Genomic DNA, 22,457 nt, shown 5'->3' on the forward strand with positions numbered 1-22,457 from the left:
CTAAGCGCAAATCAAAAGTGATTCTCTCAAACGGGCTAAGCGCATTCCTTGAGTTATCAAGCCTCAAACCTCTTGTTTGGCGTTTATATAGTTGGGCTTACACTACGTTTGAGTGAATCTCCACCATCTATGACCCAAAGCTTTGAATATGATCTACCATCTATAAACAACTTATCTATTAAAAATCATTTATACAACAAATAATCAAAAAATTGAATAATTTAATTAATATAAAATTATATATATATATATATAGACACTACTTAAGGTATAAATTACGGATTTCAAAATCATATAATTTTGATAATGTAAGCACACACGTAACAACTTGAGTTGTCACGAGGTAGAACACCACCATCCAATCTCGACTTGCTCATACCCGAAGATCTACTCGAATATAACCAAGTCTAATTCTCTCCATATGCATATTAATTAAAAAACCTAATAGACCCATAGACCAACCGTAGTCAAAAGGGGAGATACATCTGACATGGACTCACAACCGGATAAATATTTAACAGCAACATCAACACAAAAATCATAATTTGCTGTTGAAAGTAAACAACTAGTATAACCGAGCAGACTGAAACCACAACATTCCCAATGCAGCATGAGAAAACAACAGTTGAAATTTAATCAGGTATAATCTTTCTACCGTTTGGCACCGGCCACAGTTTACTAGGAGAACCATCAGAAGCACTGGCACAAGTTGAGGCATTCCTGAAGCATATCTCGGTATACCTCGAACCCCAATTCAGATGAGATTTTGGTCCCAAACAAAACAAACTGAATCCATCAGAACGTAAATCCAATTCTTCCCGTAAACCACTTTCCAAAAACTGGATTTCGGGTCATGAGTACAAAATAGGAAGTAAATATTAAAACCCAAATATCACCTATGCAGGAACCCGACACTCACCTTTTGCAGAGCAAGACCCTAAATGAAAGTGACAGCACCGAGACGAGCATAGCTTCTATGTAAACAACCGGACTATAATGTTTTCATGCTGCAGGATCTGTGACACCCTCTGATTTATCGGTATCCATTGGCTCAGCAGCACTCGGCGGCGCATGACCACTTTCATCAGCCACCTGCTCCCTGGAGGCACCATCTCCTTGAGGCTGCTGCTCGTTGGCTTGAGGTTGTGCTGCCGTCTCAGCTGGTGGTGGGGTCTGCGGCTTGGGTGGAGGCGGCCTTGGTTTCGTCATTATCGGTCTGCAAAACCTGTGCAAGCAATTTCTTTATACACTTAGCGAACAATATATGACGAACATGAGATGCTACACTAGTGTGGTACAAACTTCTCTCTCATTTCAAAACACTAGAGATCACGAGTGCCAAAGCTTAAATGCACAATTCAGCAAAGTCAAAAGGAGGATTCGGATGACTATTTTTAGATCAAGTTGCCAAAGAATCGGTTCCATCATAAGAGTTACAGGGGAACACTGTTTTGTTATTAATTTTAATTTCAAACACATGGATGCACAACCGAAAATCAGCCTGACAAACTATATTATGGGTCTGTTTGTTATCGTTGTTGTCTGTCTTCTTGTTCCTGTTTGGTATCATTGGTGCTGAAGATGGCATTTGCACAAAACTATGCTATTCCCGGTTTTATTTTCACTCCCTTTCGACAGCAACAGATATTTGCCACCAAAAAATATAATGACTTTACAAACAATATAAAAACAAAAGACATATCCAGTTGTACAATCATTTTGCTTCTTGGGTTTTTGAAAACTGAAAGAGAAAGCAAAAGCAATACCAAATGAGCCCTAAATTATTACCTGTCCAGTGTTTCAGCCTTCCTCTTCACATCTGCCGAAAGAAGAACGGGAGTGGCATGTTTGGGCAAGGCATCCTGCTGCTGCTTTTTCTCTCTTAACCAGGTTTCTGCTCCGGCACATTCATTAACAACCTATGATAAATGATTAACAAATAAGCACATGACTGCAAAATTTCTACAAAATTTTTACACAAATAAATCTTAGCAACTGTAATTCTTTCAAATTCAACTTAAGAACTGCAGGAGATATATTAAAATATGCAGTATATGCCAGATATTTATGCAGCGAGTATAGTGAACGATTGGATGCTAAGCTTGTGTTACAGCATAAACAATTCTGAAGATAATGTAAACTCTTGGTGGCTGAAAATTAGACAAAACCAAAATCCCAGTTGAGTGTGCCTACTGACGAAAACATGAAAGCAGGGACAAACACTGGATGTCCACATACAGATGGTTCTAACAGAAGCACAGCCAAAAATTCTGAGATTGAAAGCAAAACAATTTTTAGACATTCCAATTGAATGTTGATGCCAACGGACCACAAGGGCTTAAAAAAAAGGCATAGTTGATGTTTCACCGACAATTAAGTCATAAACATAACAATTACCAAAAAAGTGCAACAGGTTTTTCTAAAACATCATACCTTGTGCTTGTCTGCTATATCAATGTGATCAAACTTAGGATCTTTTGACGAGGCGGCCTCTCTAAAACTACTAATACAGTAAATGAGTTGATCAATGGTTGGACCTCTCTCTGTCCACTCCTTGTAGCGTTCTTCAATAGGGGCACCTTGCTGCACTCAGACAGCCCTTATCAGATGAACTAAACACCTCATCAGCTTGACACAAATGAAAACAAGAAAGTCGAATGATTTACCTTTCTAAGTTCTTCAAGCTTAGCAACATAAACACCCTTTGTCTCATCCTCACCATCTTCATACAACCAATCCTCGACATCCTGAAGCTTTGCAATGAGCTCATCCTTCTCGCTTGCTGTTACGAAATCCTGATACTTATCATGAAGCTGAAAACAAAAAAGAGACAATATTGATGTCAGACCATATAGATTAATATAAAAATATAGTACAAAATGGGTCATGAATGGATGACAAAACCTTGTTTCGCATGTCATAAACGTATGCTTCCACAGCATTCTTTTTGTCTTTGGTTTCTTCCATTACCCTATCTTGAAGAGCCATTTCAAACTCCCTCTCAACTGCCTTTTGCAAATCTTCAGCTGACATTCCGCCATACACCAGTTCAGAAACTGGAATATTTGTTTTCTTCACCTTCTTTTTTGGAACCTCAACCTGAAGGACCAACATTATATCAACAATTGATGATCTTTCAGATGTGCTTTTGCACCAGACATGGAAAAAAGGGATGTAATTTAGAACTAGAAGAGCTTTATGTAAAATATATAGATATAGCACCCCATGAAAGGTTTATTACTGTTCCTGTCAGATATTGCAAAATATTTTATTAGGGCAATCAAATTATAACATCTGCTTTACAATCACAGGAAGAGAAAATATATATTTGTAAAGGAAGAGGAGACTTGACTTCTGTCAGAGGTCAGCAGAAACATTTCACAGATATAATCTTCACATTTGTTAAGAACTAAGACAATCAACTCTCTGAAATCAAGGCATAAAAAACACATACGAAAGCATATTCTAAGATATGAACAAGTCAGAATATCCACTTTCTATTTTTTCCCTGCAGGAAAATGAAGTTCCTAGTACTTACAGAGCACGAGCAGAAAATTTTCATGAAATATATCAATTGCTAGCTTATTTCAATTCAAATACACAGCTTTTGATTTGTGCGGAAAACATTGAAACATCTGCCATATATAAATATAATGCATCTTTCAGAATCCATAAATACGAGCTTTGAGATGCAATTTAATCATTGTGAGCTGTGGGTAAAGAAACAAACTCAGGATAATTTAACTGTTTAACTAATATAGTCAAACTAATGAATAAGTTATATTAATCAAAGCCGTACCATTAATAAATAAGAAACTTGTAATGAGTACAATTCTATCTTCAAAACTACTGGAGAAGATAACAAACTCCAACTAGGTTACATAATTTATAATATAAATATGTCCATCCAACGATCAAACAAAGAAAAAATCATTGCCCTAATAAATGGGGTCAGAAGCATAAAATAACTTCGTGCAAAATCCCAGTGATATACAAGCATATTGAAAAAACTAGTAGCTGATGATTTGCAAACCTTGGCATCAGTTTCCATCTGCACAGGCTTTTCTTCAGCCTCTGGCGCACCATTTTCGACCCCAGCACCAGCGTTATCTGCTGCCACAGTTTTAACATCCTGCATATTTTCATGATTCTCAGTTCTAGATGAGTCACTTGTTTCATCTGTGTCCATCTTGGTAGCCTCCTTTGATGGCTCCTTTGCATCTGATACAGGAACTTCAACTTCTTCCTCCTCCAACATCTGCATTATTTTTTTCGGAAAGTGGAGTTAAATGAGAGAAGACACTAAAATGTAGATAATTTATATATGACTTCTTCAAGACTTACAGTTGCTGACTCGATAGAAACAATCCCATGAAGATTCAAGCGAACTTTAACCTTCAATTTTGCTCGCTCACCTTTGCTGGATTGGAATGGGCCAATCTGTCATACAGGGTCCACGATTGTCATGAACAGCAGAAGACTAGTTTTATGGCCATATTACATAAAAAAAAACATAAAACATCATATAAGTGAATGACAATGTATCATTAGTTACCGTGTAAGAACTAATCCTTGCTGGAACTTGCAAATCACCCACATCGGCATACATCACATCAACTGTAAATGTACTAGATCTGTAGAATGTAAGAGCTTTGACGCTGGGAATTGAATTCCCTTTTGGAAATACAATTGAACTCTGCTGGTTTTCCATTGCACCGTTCTGCGAATCTGGGGCAGATCCTTTCCATGACAAGGCAATTGAGAAAGGGAAGCTATCATGAACCTTCAGACATGGATAGAGTCAATGATATTGTCATGTATTCGTATGAAGGAATAACAAATGAGACACTGCTCAGTCAGTACATTCTCAAACAAGAACGCAACAATAAATAGTAAAACAAAAGAAAGAACTAAAATCCGTTACAATATATTTTAGAATGAACATATTAATAGAAGCAGCACACAAGCAATCAAACTGTAGCCTTGACCATGTTTATAGGCATTAGAAATAATAGTGGATGCAAACACCCTTGTCCATAAAAGTTGATAGGCACAACAAAAAACAAAATTAATTTGTCTCTCGCATAATAGAATGATATTGCAATTTTGCCTATTAACTGATATTTCACTGTTGGATATAAAAGCAATTGATAACCGGCCCAACAGTTCAAATGTGTAAAGTAGGCTACCCAGACCTAACCAGAAAAATATTAGGTCAAAAGAATATGAACTCACCTAAGATATGCAAAGCTATATAGACAGAATCACAAGAAAAATAATTTAGGTTATTTATTACATCCAGTTCAGAAAACTATAATTTATCACATTAGCACATACAAGAAAACTAGAAAGCTATATGTAATATTGCTAATGTGGAGCTACCTATGAACCCCAATCTATGCAACATTTACAAAAATTCAGAAAATGTATACACATATTGGTAAAATTTATCCTTGAAACATAAGTTAATCTTAGCCGGTTTCCTCGCTAATGTTGATAAGTGTGGACTCACCCACCTAAACAAATCAGAAGGCTTTATCTTGAACAGTTTTAGGACTAAGCAAAAGAGGATAGCTTTTCGGAAGTTATAGAATTTGAAGTATAAAATGAGTTTTCTTTCACGTGTGCCAATTCTTCAAAAACAAATCAAATTTCTTTACCATAAGAAGAAAAGATTTTGAGGTATAATACATGAAATGGCACACACCCATCAAATCAATCTTACAGAAGCTAACTAATAAGTCATTGTGAGCTCCTATAAAAAGGTTGGTAGCCCTTCTAGGCTGATCTCAAGATTGCACGCTGACAGACAAATAATAACAACGAGAAGCTCCCCAGGATACCGTATCAATTTCAGTTGGCCCAATTTGAATTCCAAGCTTAAGAAATAACAGGATATAAGCTCCAGCAACAGATCAAGCAGAACTTATACATCAGTTACTGGTTAATACCTTAAAAAGGTACGGCAAGAAAGAACCATTTTAAGGTATTAACCAGAAACTGAAGGTTCTTTCTTGCCGTACCTTTTTAAGGTTTTAACCAGTAACTGATGTATGAGTTCTGCTTGTTCTGATGCTGGAGCTTTTATCCTGTTATTTCTTTGAAGTTAAGCTTGGAATTCAAATTGGGCCAACTGAATTTGCAGTGCATGGACAGAATCAGAAAAAATGCTTTAGTAAATACATAAGTAGCATGTCAAGCCCCCACATATAAGGAATAACTACTTCACACTTTAACTACTAAAATCACAATTTCATCGAGTTAAGGGAGATAAAAATTTATGCACTATATGAAGCCCCCAAGAATGACAGCAAATACTTCACAGCAAGCTAAACAGAATTACGTAAGTATATGAAATGGATAGGCAAAAAAAAAAAAAAGATAATACCTGAAATTCCCGCACTTTGAATGTGGGACTGAGAATGGCACATTGAAGGGCACAGCCCCGGGCAACACATTCACTCGCATTCATGGTGCGTCTAGGCTCCTTTCCAAAAAACTCCGTTAATATCTTAATAATAGCTGGAACACGAGACCCTGATCCAACCACCTCAACTGCATGAATATTCTCGGTTGTCAGCCGAGCTTCAAGAAGTGCCGTCTCCAATGGTCCCTTTACACGCTGCAATATTGGGGCACTGATCCGCTCAAATTCCTCTCTCTTAATGAAACCCCTCACATCCTTCTCATCCATCAAGCACTCAATATTGAGCGGTGCCTCTGGGTTTGCACTCAGCACCTTCTTCAGCTTCTCGCATGCCGCCCTGAGTCTAAGGCAGGCACGGGCATTCTGGTAAACATCAATCTTGTACTCCACCTTGAATTTAGCAGCAAAGTGCTTAAAGAGGACCTCATCAAAATCTCTCCCACCAAGAGACTGATCATAAGCATGGGCCAAAATCTTCAGCTGCCCTTTCTTATAGCCAGCAATGCACACCTGCATGCTTGCATGACCAACGTCAACAAAGGCCACATTGAGCTGGTCATTCTCCGGCAAGTCTGTCTTGTAAATACCAAAAGCCAAAGCAGTTGCTGTGGTCTCGTGGAACAGCTGGAGAGGATGCAATCCAGCAACAGTAGCAGCATCCAGGACAGCCCTCCTCTGGAGATCGGTGAAATATGCAGGGATGCCAATGCAGCAATCCACAACCGCTGCACCAAGATTCTTCTCGGCAATGCTCTTCAGATTAGAAAGAACCATTGCCAGGACCTGGGTCGGAGTAAAGGCCCTCTGTTCCCCAAGGTACCTAGCATGGATCAGAGGGAAACCATCAGGGCCTTCCGTTACCAAGAAGGGGAGAGACTGCAGATCCCTCTGGAGCTCAGGATCGGAGAATTTCCGGCCCAGCAGACGCTTTATCTGGGAGACAGAGTTCTTGGGATTCATCAAAGAGGATGCGGCCCCAGCTGTCCCAACGAACCGCTGCTTCTCGCCGAAGCACACGATCGCTGGAGTCTCTCGCTTGGATTCTTCGTTGAGAACCACATCGATCCCGCGTTGCCGAGCGACCGCAACAATGCAGCTCTCATTTCCGACATCGAACCCGACAACGCTCATCGTTTTCCCGATGTATCACTATGTCCCGTGCGAAAACGAGGAGATCTGAGAATCAATAAATAAAAACATATTAAAAAAAAAATCTTAGTCATCCCATCCCTAGAAAGCCAAGGACTTGGCCCAAAAATCAGAAACTGGATAAGCAAAAACAAGAATTTTATCCAATTATGGAATAAACCATGTAATATACTCATAGACAAGAAAAGATCGGCGAAAATAGTGCTTCAGAAGATCTCTGATTTGATAAAGAATTATAAAAATGAACTATAAAAAACGGCGAACAGAAACAGCGTACAGATATTAAAGTCTTGGGTCTCGATCGATCGAAGTGTCGCGAGGAATTAGGGTTTTGGGATAAAAAGCCAAGCAGATCTGAAGAGGAAACAAGGAAGAGAGGGGAATCTGGCGTACCTTTTTGGCAGCCGCAGAGCTCCGATGCGAAGAGGTTCCCGATTCCTTTCGGAAGCTCGCCGGATCAAACGTCTTTCTATTATTTTTTTTTCAGGTTTTTCCCCCTTCTGTGGGGAGAACGGGTAGATATCGTCGTGGGAGGCGTAGCTTTTTCTAGAACCCTCGAATGCAAGTGCTTTGAGCGGCATCATAGACCTAAGCACTTCCGTGCGAGTCTGATACATAGTTAAATCGTATGGTGATTGTTCATCGCACGCCAAGTTAGGTGAGCGTTGATGGGTTTGGATTGAATCAAACGTGCGGTTGACATGGCTTGATTGTTTGCCCTGCGGGTTTGGGAGGCGAACGGACTGGACGACTCTGGAAAGGATCGAACGTTGCAGTTCCGGAAAGATCTACAAGGGACCGTTTATAAAATCTACGATTCGATTGGAACGACAGGGTTTTTTAAAAGAATTTTAACAATTTGATGTACGGAGGTGGTCATCCACTTTCCAAAATTCTTTGAAATTATTATTATTATTTTTTTTTGTTTAAGTGGAAGTCCGAGACAAATTAAGTATGAATATACCTAAAAAAAAATCAAAAAATAATAAGTTGCAAAATGCACCGAGTAATCTCCTTCCTTAGCCATAGGATCTTTCTATAATAGTTAGCCATATATAAGACTACCCAATCTACTGCTTCGTTGGTCTTATGAGATACGTGCTTTGCCTGCAATGTCATCCCACCACTGGTCATAGTCTGAATATTTCTAAATAGCGGGTGGTGCTCGCCCACCCCCTGCTGAATCCAATAGTATTTTTTTTTTAACCTTAGTAATGCAATAGATAGTTGGACATTTTAGGATATAGATCAAGCTGGAAAACCTCATGGTGATCTTTTTCAACCCATGCGTTTTGTTATTTCTTTCAAGTGCGATATGCTATGTTATTCATCTTAGAACTAGGAGATAGTAACTGTAAAGCATATCTACCATGTCTTGCATGATGTAGATTGTAATAACGATCCCGGTGCTCGCATAATATTTTTTTTAGATCTGCAAAGCTTGCTAAATTGGACACTTGAAGGGAAAAAGAAAATAGTCTTTTAGATTTTTTTCTTTTTTTGGCAATGCGGACAACTTGGGCGAATTTTTGGATAAAGATGGTGTAGGAGGTGGAATCACCGCTGCCCGCTGCACTCATCAAATGTTTTGCTTATATATCTTGAAGACGAGTCCCGAAGTAACGATGGAGTAGCGAGGTGGTCTCTATTTGTTATACCATTCATCGCATTTGGCTATACATAAATACTTGTATATTTAAAGATGTGGATCGGGGTCCTCCCACAATCAATCATAAAAGCTCAGTCTCGTGCCAACAAAATCATCCAAACTAAACTAACGCCGCTCATAGGTCTTTGATGGTTAGAAAAATTGGGCCTCCCTTAATCACTTGGCCTTGTAGGGTTATCCACTTTACATAGGATTCTCCGTTCTTGGATTTTTTTCAAGATCAACTTTGATGGCATTATCTTGGATGAGGGTAGACATGATGGTGTTGGGTTTGTCTTTTTTTTTTTGGTACAACGGTAGTTCACACCCTGCAGGTGTGGATGCAGCAAACAAAATTAAAACATAATAAAACAGATAAAGAATCTGGCACTCTGTCACACTCCATCCATACAAATTTGCTAGAATGGTGAGCCGCATTAGGATGCAGCCCAATCAACTGCTTTATTTGCTTTCCTGTAGGTATGTGTGGCTTGGTGGGCATCATACTTCTACAATAGTCTACGAACGTCGAGAAGTAGTGGCCTACCCTCACCTGTCGACCCTGACTCTAGATCCAATCGATCACCATGGGCAAGTCGCCCTCGAGAATGAGCCGGTTCGCACCCAATATCCGTCGGACAAAGAAAATGCCCTCTCAGGCAGCTCTGAGCTTGGCACACACCACTGAAGCATCGAAAATCCGCTGACCCTCCGCAGCCACTAGTATGGATTCATGATCTCTGATGATGAAGCCCGTACCTCCCCATCTTCCATCGTCTGCCACATTGCCATCGAAATTTACCTTCAGGAAGCCAGAGGCTAGGGGCACCCAAGATACGAACACATAACTGGGCGCTGCAAGAGCAAAAAGGGAGCCCCAAATGTCTTTGGCCAACCCAGTAGGTGAAGTCTCAGCAGTACTAATGAACTCCGCTGCGTGCAATAGTGCTCTGGTCACCACCACTCTTGGATGCGAGCTACTGTTCTTAAAAACTCGAGCGTTCCTGTCCAACCACGAGTAGTAGGCCAGGTACACGAGTCCCTTTCTTCTCTAGCCCAGATCCAGATGCTGACTCCTCCAAAAAAGCAGGAACTCCTCAATGGACGACCACCTCTGCCCCTGACCATGATGTACCCATGCACTCCTCCATATTTGACTAGCATGTGGGCACTCAATCAGCACATGATATATGGACTCCTCCTCCTCTAGGCAAGCTCTACACTTTGCGGCAATCCTCACTCCCCGCCGCGCCAGAATGCTCCTCGTGGGTAAGCAGTCCCGAGCTACCTTCCACAGAAAAAGTGCGACGCGGGGATGAACACGTAACCTCCAACAATTAGTACTTGTAGCAGTGTTGTTATCTTTATGATTGTTCGATACCATTGGTGGAGCTTAAAGGAGTGTAGAAAAGTTTGGTGCATGCTATTTCAATCCTCATAGCTCTTAACATCATCTTGGCAGGGAACTCCAAAACAGCTATTATTGGAATCTCCGGTCGGCTACTCACGATGACATCAATCCTATCTTAGAAGATTTAAAGTACATGATCTCCACATTGAAATGTTTTAAGACAACTCATATCTACAGGAGATTTGATAGCTTCTCATGCGGTGAATCACACTAATTTAGTAATTTGAGAGTCTTCCCTAATGTCATAGTCCCACGAACCGAGTCACCACCCAAGATTTAGATCTTTTCATGCGATCCTATTTGGACTAGTTTATCGTTCAATTATAGCCATTCATGATTCACATGATAAATGGTAGTTAGATAGAAACACAGTAGCATATGAGCAAATATAAGTATCTAAGATCTATCCAGCAAATAATCGATATGGAACTAAATACACGTCCGCACAAGTCCTCACATACTTCTTTTGTTTAAGTTCCGACATTCTTAGGCTAAAAAAATTAAATCTATTCAAATATAATTACAAATATCATGATAGGCTTGTGGTCAGTTTTAATAGATTCGTATTATTTTTATAATTTTTATAGAATTGTGAGCAGAATCTATTTTATTTTTTAATTTTATATAAATATTTAAGGCGTATCTGGTGAATAATTAATGCGAAACTGAATATAACTTTGGCACGTATCCTCGTGAAACCTTGTCCAATTCCCATCAACTATGGACGGTCTAGAGCCCGTCTTTGCAAAAAGTCCTCCCCGATCCAGGTGGGGAGGGGAGAGATTCCCATTTCCCAGCGATCAAGCCTAAAAAAATAACAGCAGTAAAAAATGAAACGAAGGAAGACAAGCTTGCGGCGGGAGTGCCCTCCCATTTTTTCTTTCACTCTTCCATCTTCCTCTCGCCCTCCCTCCATCTCTCTCTACGTCTCCCGTCTCGATCTCCACAAAAACTCTCTTCGAGCCCTCCTCCCTCGTCTCTCCTTTATTCGCCTCGTGCCTCTCGTCTCCGACCCTTTCCGCCTCTAGGGGCCGTCCCACCCAGCGATTTTCCCGCGCTTTTCCATTTGAAATGGCCGAGAAGCGCGGGAGGGGAAGGGCCGCGGGCCGCACGATCTCGGAGCCGGAGGTGGTGATTCTCGACGGTTCGTCCTCAGATCCTTCAATCTCCGCCTCGCAGTTCGCGAGGCTCCGGCTCCGGCAGCGTTGGGAGCTCGCCTCCGTTCTTAATTTCCTTCACGTGAGATTCATCCGTTTCTTTCTTTCTTCTTTTTTTTTTTTCTCGAGGATTTTTTGTTATATTTTTGCTTTTCCCTCCTTGTCTAATAGCGTGATGTTTGGATGTGAACGTAGGTTTTCGAGCCGCTCATCCAGAGCGATGTAAAGATGTCCGCGGAAGAGATCGAAACGGCTCTGATCTCGCCGAACGATGCTTTGGCTCGGATTCATATTGCCCTCTTGAAGGTTTAAATGCCCGTTTATTTACTATCTCGAGAACCTGGATTCCATTCCATGGGATTCTTTTGGCATGCTGTATTATTTGTTTAATGCGTTTTTTGTTTTATACTTGCTTGTGAATATGAATCTCTCGCTGTTCTATAATGCATGTTAATGATCCGAGCACATTCAACGTTCACTAGATCCAACAAGTCTTATACTAATTTAGAAAGAGATCGTAGGTTTTTTGTATTTAAACGTATGAATGATGTTCATGCCCTTCAGGGAGAGAACGAACTGTAACTACACAATCCACGTCATTCTATTCTGGATTTTCAACTTGTTTATTTGTTGACTGGGGGAGAATCATAGAAATGGTATGATTTCCCCTGTATTTGCTATCCTTAATTGATACTTAGGGCTGAAATGGTAAAATATCTCCCGTGTATTAGTCATCTTAAGTTTGCAGTCAAGAAACTGCCCAAATTCTAGTTGCTCATGGCTCAAATAAAATGCTCTATAGAGTTGTTTCCAGGTCTGTACCCAAAAGGAAAGAGTTGTTTCCAAGAATAAGCATAAATCATCACAAACAACATATTGGTTGAGGTGATAAATTGCTATAGTATATCTGTTTTGTCTCACCACCAATGTCTTTATATTTTTTTACACATGTAAATTTCTGGATACATTTTTTATTATGTGACCATTTGTGATTACTAGATTTGAGCTCATTTTTGACATAAGAATGGAGCTGTTATTCTATGTAGACACCAAATTTTCGATCTTATGATAGCTAATGCATGTGGATGTATTCAGAGGAGATGACTTCCTTTCTGGCACATCAGAGTGAATGCTATTCATTTCATGGGTTAAATTTTTGAAACGGGAATACTTGCACTTCTCCTACTTCTTCTTCTTCTTCCCTGCTTATCAATATGACTATGTAATTTATGTTTTGCCATGTTTTAGAATGTACTAATCAACCATTTTTTAGAATGTACTAATCAACCATTCATTTTGTTTCTCTTTACATATATAATATAAATAACTTAATTTAGGGGGAGATGATTTTACATACAAGTTTGCTAATCTAACAGCTTTATACGCTGCGATCCAATTATTATATAAATGCCTCTATATAACACTTTAAACCAGGCTCCCTCTATGGTTGTCATCTATTTGTACAAATCATGTATGGAAAGTTTTTATGTAAATGCTACAAGACTAATTCATGTAATGCAAGATGCGTACTGATTCTAGTGCATGCTATCTTGCTCGTATAGTTATTTAAATCTGATTTTGATGTGGTAACATGTCCATTTCCTTAATCCATTTTGATATGCCTTCAAAGTATTTGTCTTCTTCACATAGTTCTTTGTATGTCTTTTATCTTGTCAACAAGAGATGGTTGCTCTTCACTTTCTGTTATCTCTTTTACTTTTGCCAATGCTTTCCCCACTTTTCCTTCTTTCTTATTCTTTAGCATCTGCCTATCCTTCTCATTTGTCATGATATGCCTTATCTACTCATGAATCATCCATATTTGAATGACATAGTTTTGGAATTTGAAGAAACCTCCCCCAAACCCAACCTTCCACCAACCTCCCTCCTCCCCTCCCACTCGTCCCTGTTCCCCCCCAAAAAATATTATTCATTTCCAATTGCTCTATTTGTGCTTGCATCTTTAATGCTTTTTCCAATATGGAACATCATTTACTTTGTGTTTGTGCATCTGTACTTCAAATTCTAACATTTTCACCTTAAAACTTCTGAACACATTCTCCTTCATAAAAAAAGTCGATGCTTTTATAAACATTATGCTTTCTTTTAGATATAGAGGGCCTACAATTTTTAAAGGCCGTGCCATGCTAGCATGCATGAAAAATGGTTCATTACTTTCTTCGTGCATTTTTTTTGTATTTTACTGTTCACATACCCAGGAAGAGCTCAACTTGAAGTCTGTAGTTTTGCCGTATCTTTGCATAAATCATAATTCTGGAAGAAAGTATATAATAATTTATTGATAGACAATAGAAGTTATGGTGTGATTGTATTTGTCTTCCAAATTATATTATACTTGTATTTATATGTTTGTTTAGGTGGGCTTCTTCATGACATACCAGATTTTCTGAAAATGCAGTCTGTTTATGCTTTTTTTTTTTCCCATGCCATTGCTGAATGTCCAATAGGGTGCAAAATCTCCTCGGGTTGAACTGCAGAATATGAGCCTTGCATGAAGGGGCATTATTCAAAAACACTCTTCTTTTGGCTACGAGTTGATGAATGTGCATTTTTTTTTACTAAATTTCTTTGATATCTCACTAATGTCAGGACAAGTTTGAAAAGAATTGGCGAGATGCAAATTATGCAGAGGCCAACCTTGAGACTCCTGGTAGAATACAGGAAACATGAGAGGACAAAGTTGAAGCCAAGCGATTTTAATTTCATAATCTCTCTTTGACCATATTAACCTATTTCTACTTGTGTTCAGTAAATTATTATGTGAAGCACATTAACAAAATGGTTTATCTTGCTCTGGTTTATGATGTTTTCGCTAAAACATAGGTGAAATGCAATAGTAAACATCTGTACAGTCTCCTGAATATGGAATCTCAAAAAACTTTTATATCTAGTGTCAGTGTTCATGTTTTATTAGTTCTGCAGTTATAGGTTTTAGTGGTATTCAAGATGTGCACCAATTCTTTTGTAAGGTGCAGATTGTATGGCAAGGATGATATGTTTTGGATGCCATCTACAAGGTGTGAAAAAAAATTGTAGTTTTATAGATCTTATGGGTTTTGCCTTTGAAATAATCTGTTTTGGCTGTAACTTGAATATATTTTAGATAGAGAGAGATGTGGTCGGAGAATCAGCTAGGTTTGGAATTGTGCCTCTGTCTGTTTATCATGAGAGCAAAGAGGAAATGTCTTTTCATTTATCCTTCTGGGTTGTTCGGACTTGCTGCCAATTCCCTTCATTTCTTTGTGCAGATCCTAAGATGCCTTTGATGTCTCAAAAGTTCAAAAAAATAAAGGTCATCCTAAAGGTGCACCTAGTCTCCATGCACATACAGAGCATGTTGGAACTCATGTTAGAGTTACATAGTGAACCACAGACGAAGCAAGAGCATGCCATGCAATTGCCATGACTTTGCTTTAGATGGCAAGTTGTTTGCATGTTTATGTCTTTTAAGGTTGACGATCAATTCTTTAGTGGGTACATTATGCCTCAATGATGAGGATTTCAAATTTTCCATGCGACCAGAGTATCTTTGAAATGCACCTGTAGCTTTAGCCATGATCTAATTGTATCATTCCATGCAATCTTCCATATGGTCAATGCTTGATATCAAATGATCTGGCAATGATTGGAGATCAGTAAGGACAGATTCAACAATTCATCGAACCATCAGGGCATTCCATGATTCATGCATTGAAAGATTAAAACATTATGACTACAAAGACCTAACAATATTCCAAATGAGTAAAATCTACATACACTGATTGAAAGATTACAAAATAATGCTTACAATATACAGATGTTGTTTGATTTCAGAGTTGTCTCTTTCATGTTTTATGTGTCTCTTGGATGTGATAAACTTTTTTTCTTTAATATGCTTTTTGAAAATGAAAATACCTGCAATAAGAATGAATTTGTGCAAGCCTGGAATTAGAATGTTGAGGCTAGTAAAATCTATGGGTAATACTTTTTTGGAGGACCAATGTGATGCTTCAAGTACAAGTGATGCACTTGGATCGGTATTCAATAATCAAAAAATGAGGGAAAGTTAAGAAAACCATGGCCATACTTGCGAGGAAAGATAAAAAACTTGCTTTTTCTGAACATGTACCTGTAGTTTTTGTATAAATTGCAATGGAGGGATCTGATGCAAAATACTTGTGAAATGAGGGTTGCTGGTTGTGGAAATGGTTTTGATAATTGATATGTATCTCAGAGACTCATCCCTCAGTATTATTATCTTCTGCTATAGTAACTCGATGCCGGAAAGTCAAGCGCTCGGGGTCTCCATCCTTGGTTTTTCTTTCCCTCTCTCTCTTTGGTAATTTGTGCATTTTAAGGATAGTAAACTTATGTCAGTGCTGGAATCGCTCCTGTTATGAAAGCAACATCATCCTAACCATCATGGTTAAATGCGTAATAACCATGACAATGACAATTTAGGGAGTACGGATATGTCATGATTACCGTGACATGATAATAATATCAGTATCTTGTATCGCTGATGCCAATACTTTTGGGAGAATTAAGACATTACTCTTGTGAAATTACAGTTTTTATATCATCGATAAGTATGCAAATTATCATGCATGTATAAAATGGCAATGTCCTAAACTTGACAATTTAACAAGAGGTTCTCTATATTGCTAGTCGGGTGGCACTGCCTGTCTTTTATATGCTTTGTGGTTGTTTGTACCTTCATACAAAGAAAAAGAAATTTTCATGTGTTTCGGAAAAGTGAGATGAAATGATTATAGGTCGAGCCAAGCTCACAAGATTGACACCGAGACTTTCTTAGGGGTCTTCCTAATGGCTTGCTGAAACTAAAATGTGCTTCCCGCAACAAATGCAACCCAGGACATGGATCTTCTTCGTGAATAAGCTGGGTCATGTGGTTGCATGCATCGGACAAACTGCCAAAGTAAATTTTGTGATTTTGAGGACTTGGTTTTTTCAAAATTTGACTACTTGCTGTAAATGTTGTGATGTCAAAAACTTGGCATTTTCAATGTTCAACCACTTGCCAATATTGGAGCTTTAAAATCCTTGATCTGGTACAACTTGTGTAGTGACTGGTAGCAACTGTAATTGTTCTCCTGTTTTATTGTTTCATCTTCTCCATTTCATATATGGTCTTCTTCTAGACAGATCAACTTGCTAGTACTGTTTGGAGTTTACTTATATGCATTTCATTTATGTTACAGTTGACTGTTAGAAAAATCTTTCTTGGTTAACACAAACAACCTTTGGATTCGGTAGAATAAAATGGTGCAAAACAAAATGGCTGAGAAAAGATAGGATACAGGTAGGATAGCAGTTTATCCATATCGGTACCCATTTTTCTTTGGTTGAGGTGGATGAATATATGGATATTAGTTGGATACGAAAATTCATATCCATATTTGTCTGCATGGATGTGGTTGCAAATCAGACATTGAAAGTACGGATATGAATACGGATATAAGTTGAACAATTGAACTTTATGATCGTCAAATCAAAGATATCACTATGTGAAAGGTAAATTAAGTAAATGCCATGTTAATAGTCACTTATTTCCCTTAACAATTCACGAGTGATATATAAGATTATATGGGATTAGAAGTGGAACCGGATATACATGTATGATTTGAATACTTGTCTATCCATATATGTATCTATTTTTCTCTAATGGATATAGACACAGATATAGATATTAGTCAGATGTTCAAATTTGTATCCATATTTGGATAGATTTAGATATGAGAGTGGGGCAAGACAGGCATTATGTAGTGCACTTTCACCCCTAAATGACATGTGGATACAATTCACTTGGGTGGGCCACCCACCATATATTCTCGAACCAGGTCAAAGCTACATTTTCTATGTCCTGGGAACATAGAAAGCGATTTCTCATATATCCAAGTATGTGAGTTTAGATAACATTACTATTCGGCTACTTTGCTTGCTGGTTATACCTTTTTCTGTATTTTCAAATAAAATAATCATATGGCCTCTTGACTATGCAAACAAGCTGGTAGACATGACTTGTATGTTGTACGTGATGATTACATAAATTGAGATTGTGTATGTGTGTTCCAGGGGATACCACCTGTAAACAAAAATTGTAGAGAACCCGATGCATGGGTCACAACAGTTTGCAAAAAACTTTCTCTGTGGTGGCCATGGGTAGGTTAAAGCTTCATATTTGATCCTAGTTATCTATTTACTATCTTGATCCGACTGTGGGAACTAGGAGACTGCTTGTTCATGTTTCTTTGTCCTCAAGCAGGTTGCTGAGGGAGAGAATCCACTCAAAGTTAATCATGGGTAGGCATAGATGATTTCTCCAACCATTTGAATATTCTTCTATTCTATGTTATAAAGGCTGCAATTACGTGAACACTTTCCTGCTTGTGCAGGGAAGAGATAACAAAATATAAGGAACTTGATCCAACAATCCGTTTGCTGATCCTGAAAGCACTCTGTGAAGTTCGTGCAGATGTAATAGATGTTCCTTTGACTTTTTCTTATTTGATATTTTGAATTGTGCTGCCATATATATTCTTCCTGGTGGTTATTCAAAGTCACCTATTGCACTTATAGTTATAGGTGATCTCGATCAAATGCCCTATCAAAAATTCAGGATTTAAGCTATTTTACATGCATTGATTTTTTATTCAGATATGTACCTTTCTGCCACCTTCTACAAACTTTTGACAAATTTGTGCATGTACCTTGCAGCAAGATGATATATTGAGATACATCACTGATGAACTGAAAGCTGGAACAAAAATTACTGCTTTCCGTAAAGAAAAGATATGCAGCAGTGAGAATGGAGTTAGTTATTGGTAATCTTAGGGGCAATAAATTTTTTTTTTTAACTCATACCTCTCTACTGTGCTTATGCTGTGGAATTTACAGTTGTAAGAACATCATACAGCACGCTTTTTGAACTGTAATATTTATAATATCATGCTGTTACGGAAGGCTTGTTATTAATCATATTATAGAAAAGGTGGTAGTTCTGGAAACCATATGCAGATCCTTAACTATTCATGGTCCATACTCCATACCATGCAGATGTGTTATTATCAAAGAACTTACGTGTTCTTTCATGCTGATCGCTTCTTTTTCAATGTAAGGTATGATGGAGATCCAATTATTGGTCATAGGTTGTATAGAGAAGTTGTTAAAGTTGATTTCAAACAGAAGTGGAAGGGGAAGGGCCGCTTAACACAACCAACAATTGATTCTTGCTGGGAAACGGTGGCAACAAATCTCGAGGAATTTCGGGAACTATCGGTAAGATCCACATTTATGTTGTTTATGTACATTTAAGATCTTAATTGTCACATTTTTGCCCTGCGGATTTTTCAGAAAAATCTATCATCGAGCAAAGTTACATCCGAAGCTGCAGTTGGGGAGACAATTAAAATTGAAATCATTCCTCTTCTTGAGGAACACCAAAAGGTAAAGACTACAATCTTCTGTTTTCTTAGCTTTTTGAATTGGACTATAAAAAAATTATGGCTATAATCGATCTTCTGCTAGTATTCCCTTGGTCACAGTCAAATTTTTTGACACCACGTTCTAAATTCAGTTCATCTGTTATCATTTACAGAAGAAAAAAAGGGCATTACAAAGACAGCAGAGGCAAGTTACGTTGTTAGATAATTTGCTACATTCTAACTGGACTGGCAGTCGTTCCTGCCGTGAGCGCAGGCCTGTGAGCTACACTTTTGGTAAGACTCGAATCATCTGACTCATATATGAAGGATCAGCCTTTGTCTGAATTGGCGTGCTAGACCTTTCTGGTCTCCATTGAAATGATTTCTTGCCAATTTTGGATGTAGTAGCTTCCATATGTTCCCTGTTTGAGGGAGACTTGTTTATCTGATTTAGATGAAACATTTTATTTTGCCATATCTATAGGACAGGTTTTATGAAGGAACCTAGCCAGAATCTGAAACATATTTCATATAACCAATACATTGCACACTGTGATCTCTTGCATATAAAAATAACCTAGGGTTAAAAAACATAGGAGGTAGTTATTGTGATATAGAATTTCAGTAAACAATACATGAATATTTATCTAGTGTCTTTTTCTGAAAATTTAAATGATTATTTATTCTTTTCTTATGTATTTATACTTTTCTGAGCTAAAACCCTGCATTAACTTGGTATGCTGATTGGGAAGGCTATAGATGTACATTTAGTGCGGTTTCATTTTGTTTCTTTTCCCCGCCTTTTATATCCTAGCAACTGTGCATTAGAATACAAGGTTTGGAATTTATTACTTTTGTTGTTTAAGCTGATTCTTTCTATCAGTAGAGCCACCACTATCAGAAGCTATATAAATTCAGCTCTCTTAGAAAGTGAAAATGTCATGTTACTATGTAAAATGTTTTCTAATGGCAAAATTCTTTACTTAATGTGCTGGATGAAGGAAAGTTATCAAGAGCCTTCAGATTTATCTGGGTTTTCTACTTTTCATTTTGTTTCTCATATTAATTCCCTTTTAAATTTTCTGGGTTTATCTACAGATGAATATGATCGTTCCATTGACGAGGCTATACAGATGTCGAAGTAAGTTTGATATACTATCTAATATTTGGTTTTTAGGTTTTTGAATGCTGCTTGTGTTTTTTATTTCATCACAATTTTCATGTTACTATGCTCCAGGATGAGGCGGTTAGAATTGTAACTATCCAGCAAACTCTTAGAAAAAAAAATCATGTTTCCAGACAAAAGGTGGTTGGAACATCAGTTACATGTGTACTTTTTTGATGTATTGCCTTCTCTGCACAATTTTCGTCTTCTGTTTTCGTCTTCTGTCTAGTATTGGATATGCCAGAGATGCAGGTCTTTTGCAAGCTGAATGCTTCTAGGATTTAGAATATATTGATATATTCAATAAACGTATATCTTTTAGCTTTCTGTTTTTTAAATATGAAAAGCACAAGCATTCTATGGTGCCCATCTAACAAGCATATCAATGGCCAAACATATTCCACCTTCATCTCTTAAAATATGGTCTTACTGATTCGAACATTTTGTCATGTAATGACACCTTCGTCATTTCAAGGCATGAGGATCTATAAGAAGTGAAAATTTTAGGATGTGATGACACTATATCATTTCAAGAAGCAGCCTGTAAAAGATTTGAAATTCACCTCGCTACTAAGTATTTGGTAAGGGAAATATGATAAGTATTTCCTATCTGTTATGTTGGCATGAAAATATGAGTCCCATATTTATGCTGTCTTAATTTGGAATGGTCATAAAATTCATGGTTGATCAGGTGGTTAATTTCCACACCATGCCAAAAATTTTAACTAATTTGCATGAATTGTGATTCAGGAAATCAAACACAGATAAATTGCATGAGGACAGGGGCAAGGGAGTAGAGCATGTACCAGGTCAGAACCGCGTGCTGGATGGAACCGTGCATGCAGATACAGAGAACACTACCTCAGATTCTCAGGCTGGCGATGATGACAAGTATCGAGGTAAGATTGGTGGTGATGATGCTGAGGACGATGACTATGATCAGAAAGGTAATGACTATGCTGAGAACAGTGGCAGCAATGATAGTAACTTCGATCTGGGTGACTCCGACAAGGAAAACACTGCTTTTCCAAGGAAGAAATGGCGAGGACACGCTCAGAATAAAAAAGAAGCTAAGCCTAAAGTAGTTATAGGGGTGCGCCACAGTAGAAGAACTGCAGCAAGTGCTGACCATGGCCATCTTGGCAGATTCCACGGAGAGATGACAGGCCATGTGGAGATGAAGAAAAGGGTGAGGCAAAGACCAACTCGTAATGCGGACTATGCCGTTCATATTTTTTCAGAGTCTGAAAATGAGAAACAAGCTGAAGAGGTCTCAGGTACTGAGAAGGAGCCTGTTTCTTCTGGTGATGAATTCCAAGCGGGCAATGATGAAATTGACGATGAATAGCACTTCAAAAAAGTGCTTATCCGTAGACTTCCTGATTGATATCCTCAGAAAATACTTTCCTTACTTCATGGACTAAAGAGCAAAGTGCTTCCTTTGTGTTGTGTCATAACAAGGAAGCCCAAAGTTGTTGATGTCGGTGCTCTAGAAGGGAGCTTCCATTTCGTGGAATATTGTTGTTCTTGAACACTCTGTCTTGTATTTTGATATCCTAAACTGAAATGCTTCTTTATCTGATAGTTATGATGTACTACAATTGATCTTTTTGTTGAAAATACTTTCCTTCAAGGACTAAAGAGCAAAGTGCTTCCTTTGGGTTGTCATAACAAGGAAGCCTAAAGTTGTTGACGTCAGTGCTCTAGAAAGGAGCTTTCATTTCGTGGAATATTGTTGTTCTTGAACACTTTGACTTGTATTTTGATATCCTAAACTGAAATTCTTCTTCATCTGATAGTTATGTACTACAGTTGATCTTTTTGTTGAATATGTATCTTTTTTTGCTGAAAAATGTTGTACATGTCTATGCGGACTATTCAATGGCATAAGAGAAATGACTGGTCAGCACTAATTCCTTTGTTCGGTAGGATGAATGAATGATTTTCATTTCTGTTTAGCATAGGAAGTATAAAAGAAAAAATGAATGATATTTTTATTAAACCATCTTTTTATAAAATAATAATAATAATAATTATTATTATTATATAACATTT

The 22,457-nt window shown here is 38.1% G+C and overlaps 2 protein-coding genes across 2 annotated transcripts; one reads left to right on the forward strand and one right to left on the reverse strand.

Annotated features, from left to right (window-relative positions):
* Positions 1–604: 604 nt before the first annotated feature.
* LOC103709743 (heat shock 70 kDa protein 14-like) lies at positions 605–8,152 on the reverse strand. The gene is made up of 10 exons (XM_008795238.4): positions 7,970–8,152; positions 6,389–7,603; positions 4,556–4,783; positions 4,345–4,440; positions 4,034–4,258; positions 2,905–3,099; positions 2,667–2,813; positions 2,434–2,583; positions 1,789–1,919; positions 605–1,225 (listed from the first exon to the last, which is right to left on the reverse strand). Exons 2-10 carry the CDS (start codon positions 7,556–7,558, stop codon positions 1,003–1,005), a joined length of 2,565 nt encoding a protein of 854 aa, XP_008793460.2. The 5' UTR covers positions 7,559–7,603; positions 7,970–8,152; the 3' UTR covers positions 605–1,002.
* A 3,362-nt stretch (positions 8,153–11,514) lies between these two features.
* Positions 11,515–22,193, forward strand: LOC103709744 (DDT domain-containing protein DDR4). The gene is made up of 11 exons (XM_008795239.4): positions 11,515–11,874; positions 11,988–12,098; positions 17,889–17,975; positions 18,079–18,116; positions 18,209–18,290; positions 18,531–18,637; positions 18,932–19,091; positions 19,167–19,259; positions 19,411–19,531; positions 20,336–20,378; positions 21,153–22,193. Exons 1-11 carry the CDS (start codon positions 11,707–11,709, stop codon positions 21,748–21,750), a joined length of 1,608 nt encoding a protein of 535 aa, XP_008793461.1. The 5' UTR covers positions 11,515–11,706; the 3' UTR covers positions 21,751–22,193.
* The last annotated feature ends 264 nt before the right edge of the window (positions 22,194–22,457 follow it).

This window comes from Phoenix dactylifera, chromosome 8 (assembly GCF_009389715.1).
Source record: "Phoenix dactylifera cultivar Barhee BC4 chromosome 8, palm_55x_up_171113_PBpolish2nd_filt_p, whole genome shotgun sequence".
Taxonomy (NCBI): domain Eukaryota; kingdom Viridiplantae; phylum Streptophyta; class Magnoliopsida; order Arecales; family Arecaceae; genus Phoenix; species Phoenix dactylifera.

Coding starts and splice junctions, on each gene's coding strand:
- LOC103709744 (XM_008795239.4), top strand. CDS start 11,707: ATGGCCGAGAAGCGCGGGAGGGGAAGGGCCGCGGGCCGCACGATCTCG. Junction 18,117..18,208: donor CCACTCAAAGTTAATCATGG/GTAGGCATAGAT, acceptor CTGCTTGTGCAG/GGAAGAGATAACAAAATATA. Junction 18,291..18,530: donor TCTGTGAAGTTCGTGCAGAT/GTAATAGATGTT, acceptor TGTACCTTGCAG/CAAGATGATATATTGAGATA.
- LOC103709743 (XM_008795238.4), bottom strand. CDS start 7,558: ATGAGCGTTGTCGGGTTCGATGTCGGAAATGAGAGCTGCATTGTTGCG. Junction 2,814..2,904: donor TTTATGACATGCGAAACAAG/GTTTTGTCATCC, acceptor TTTTGTTTTCAG/CTTCATGATAAGTATCAGGA. Junction 2,584..2,666: donor AGCTTGAAGAACTTAGAAAG/GTAAATCATTCG, acceptor GTCTGAGTGCAG/CAAGGTGCCCCTATTGAAGA.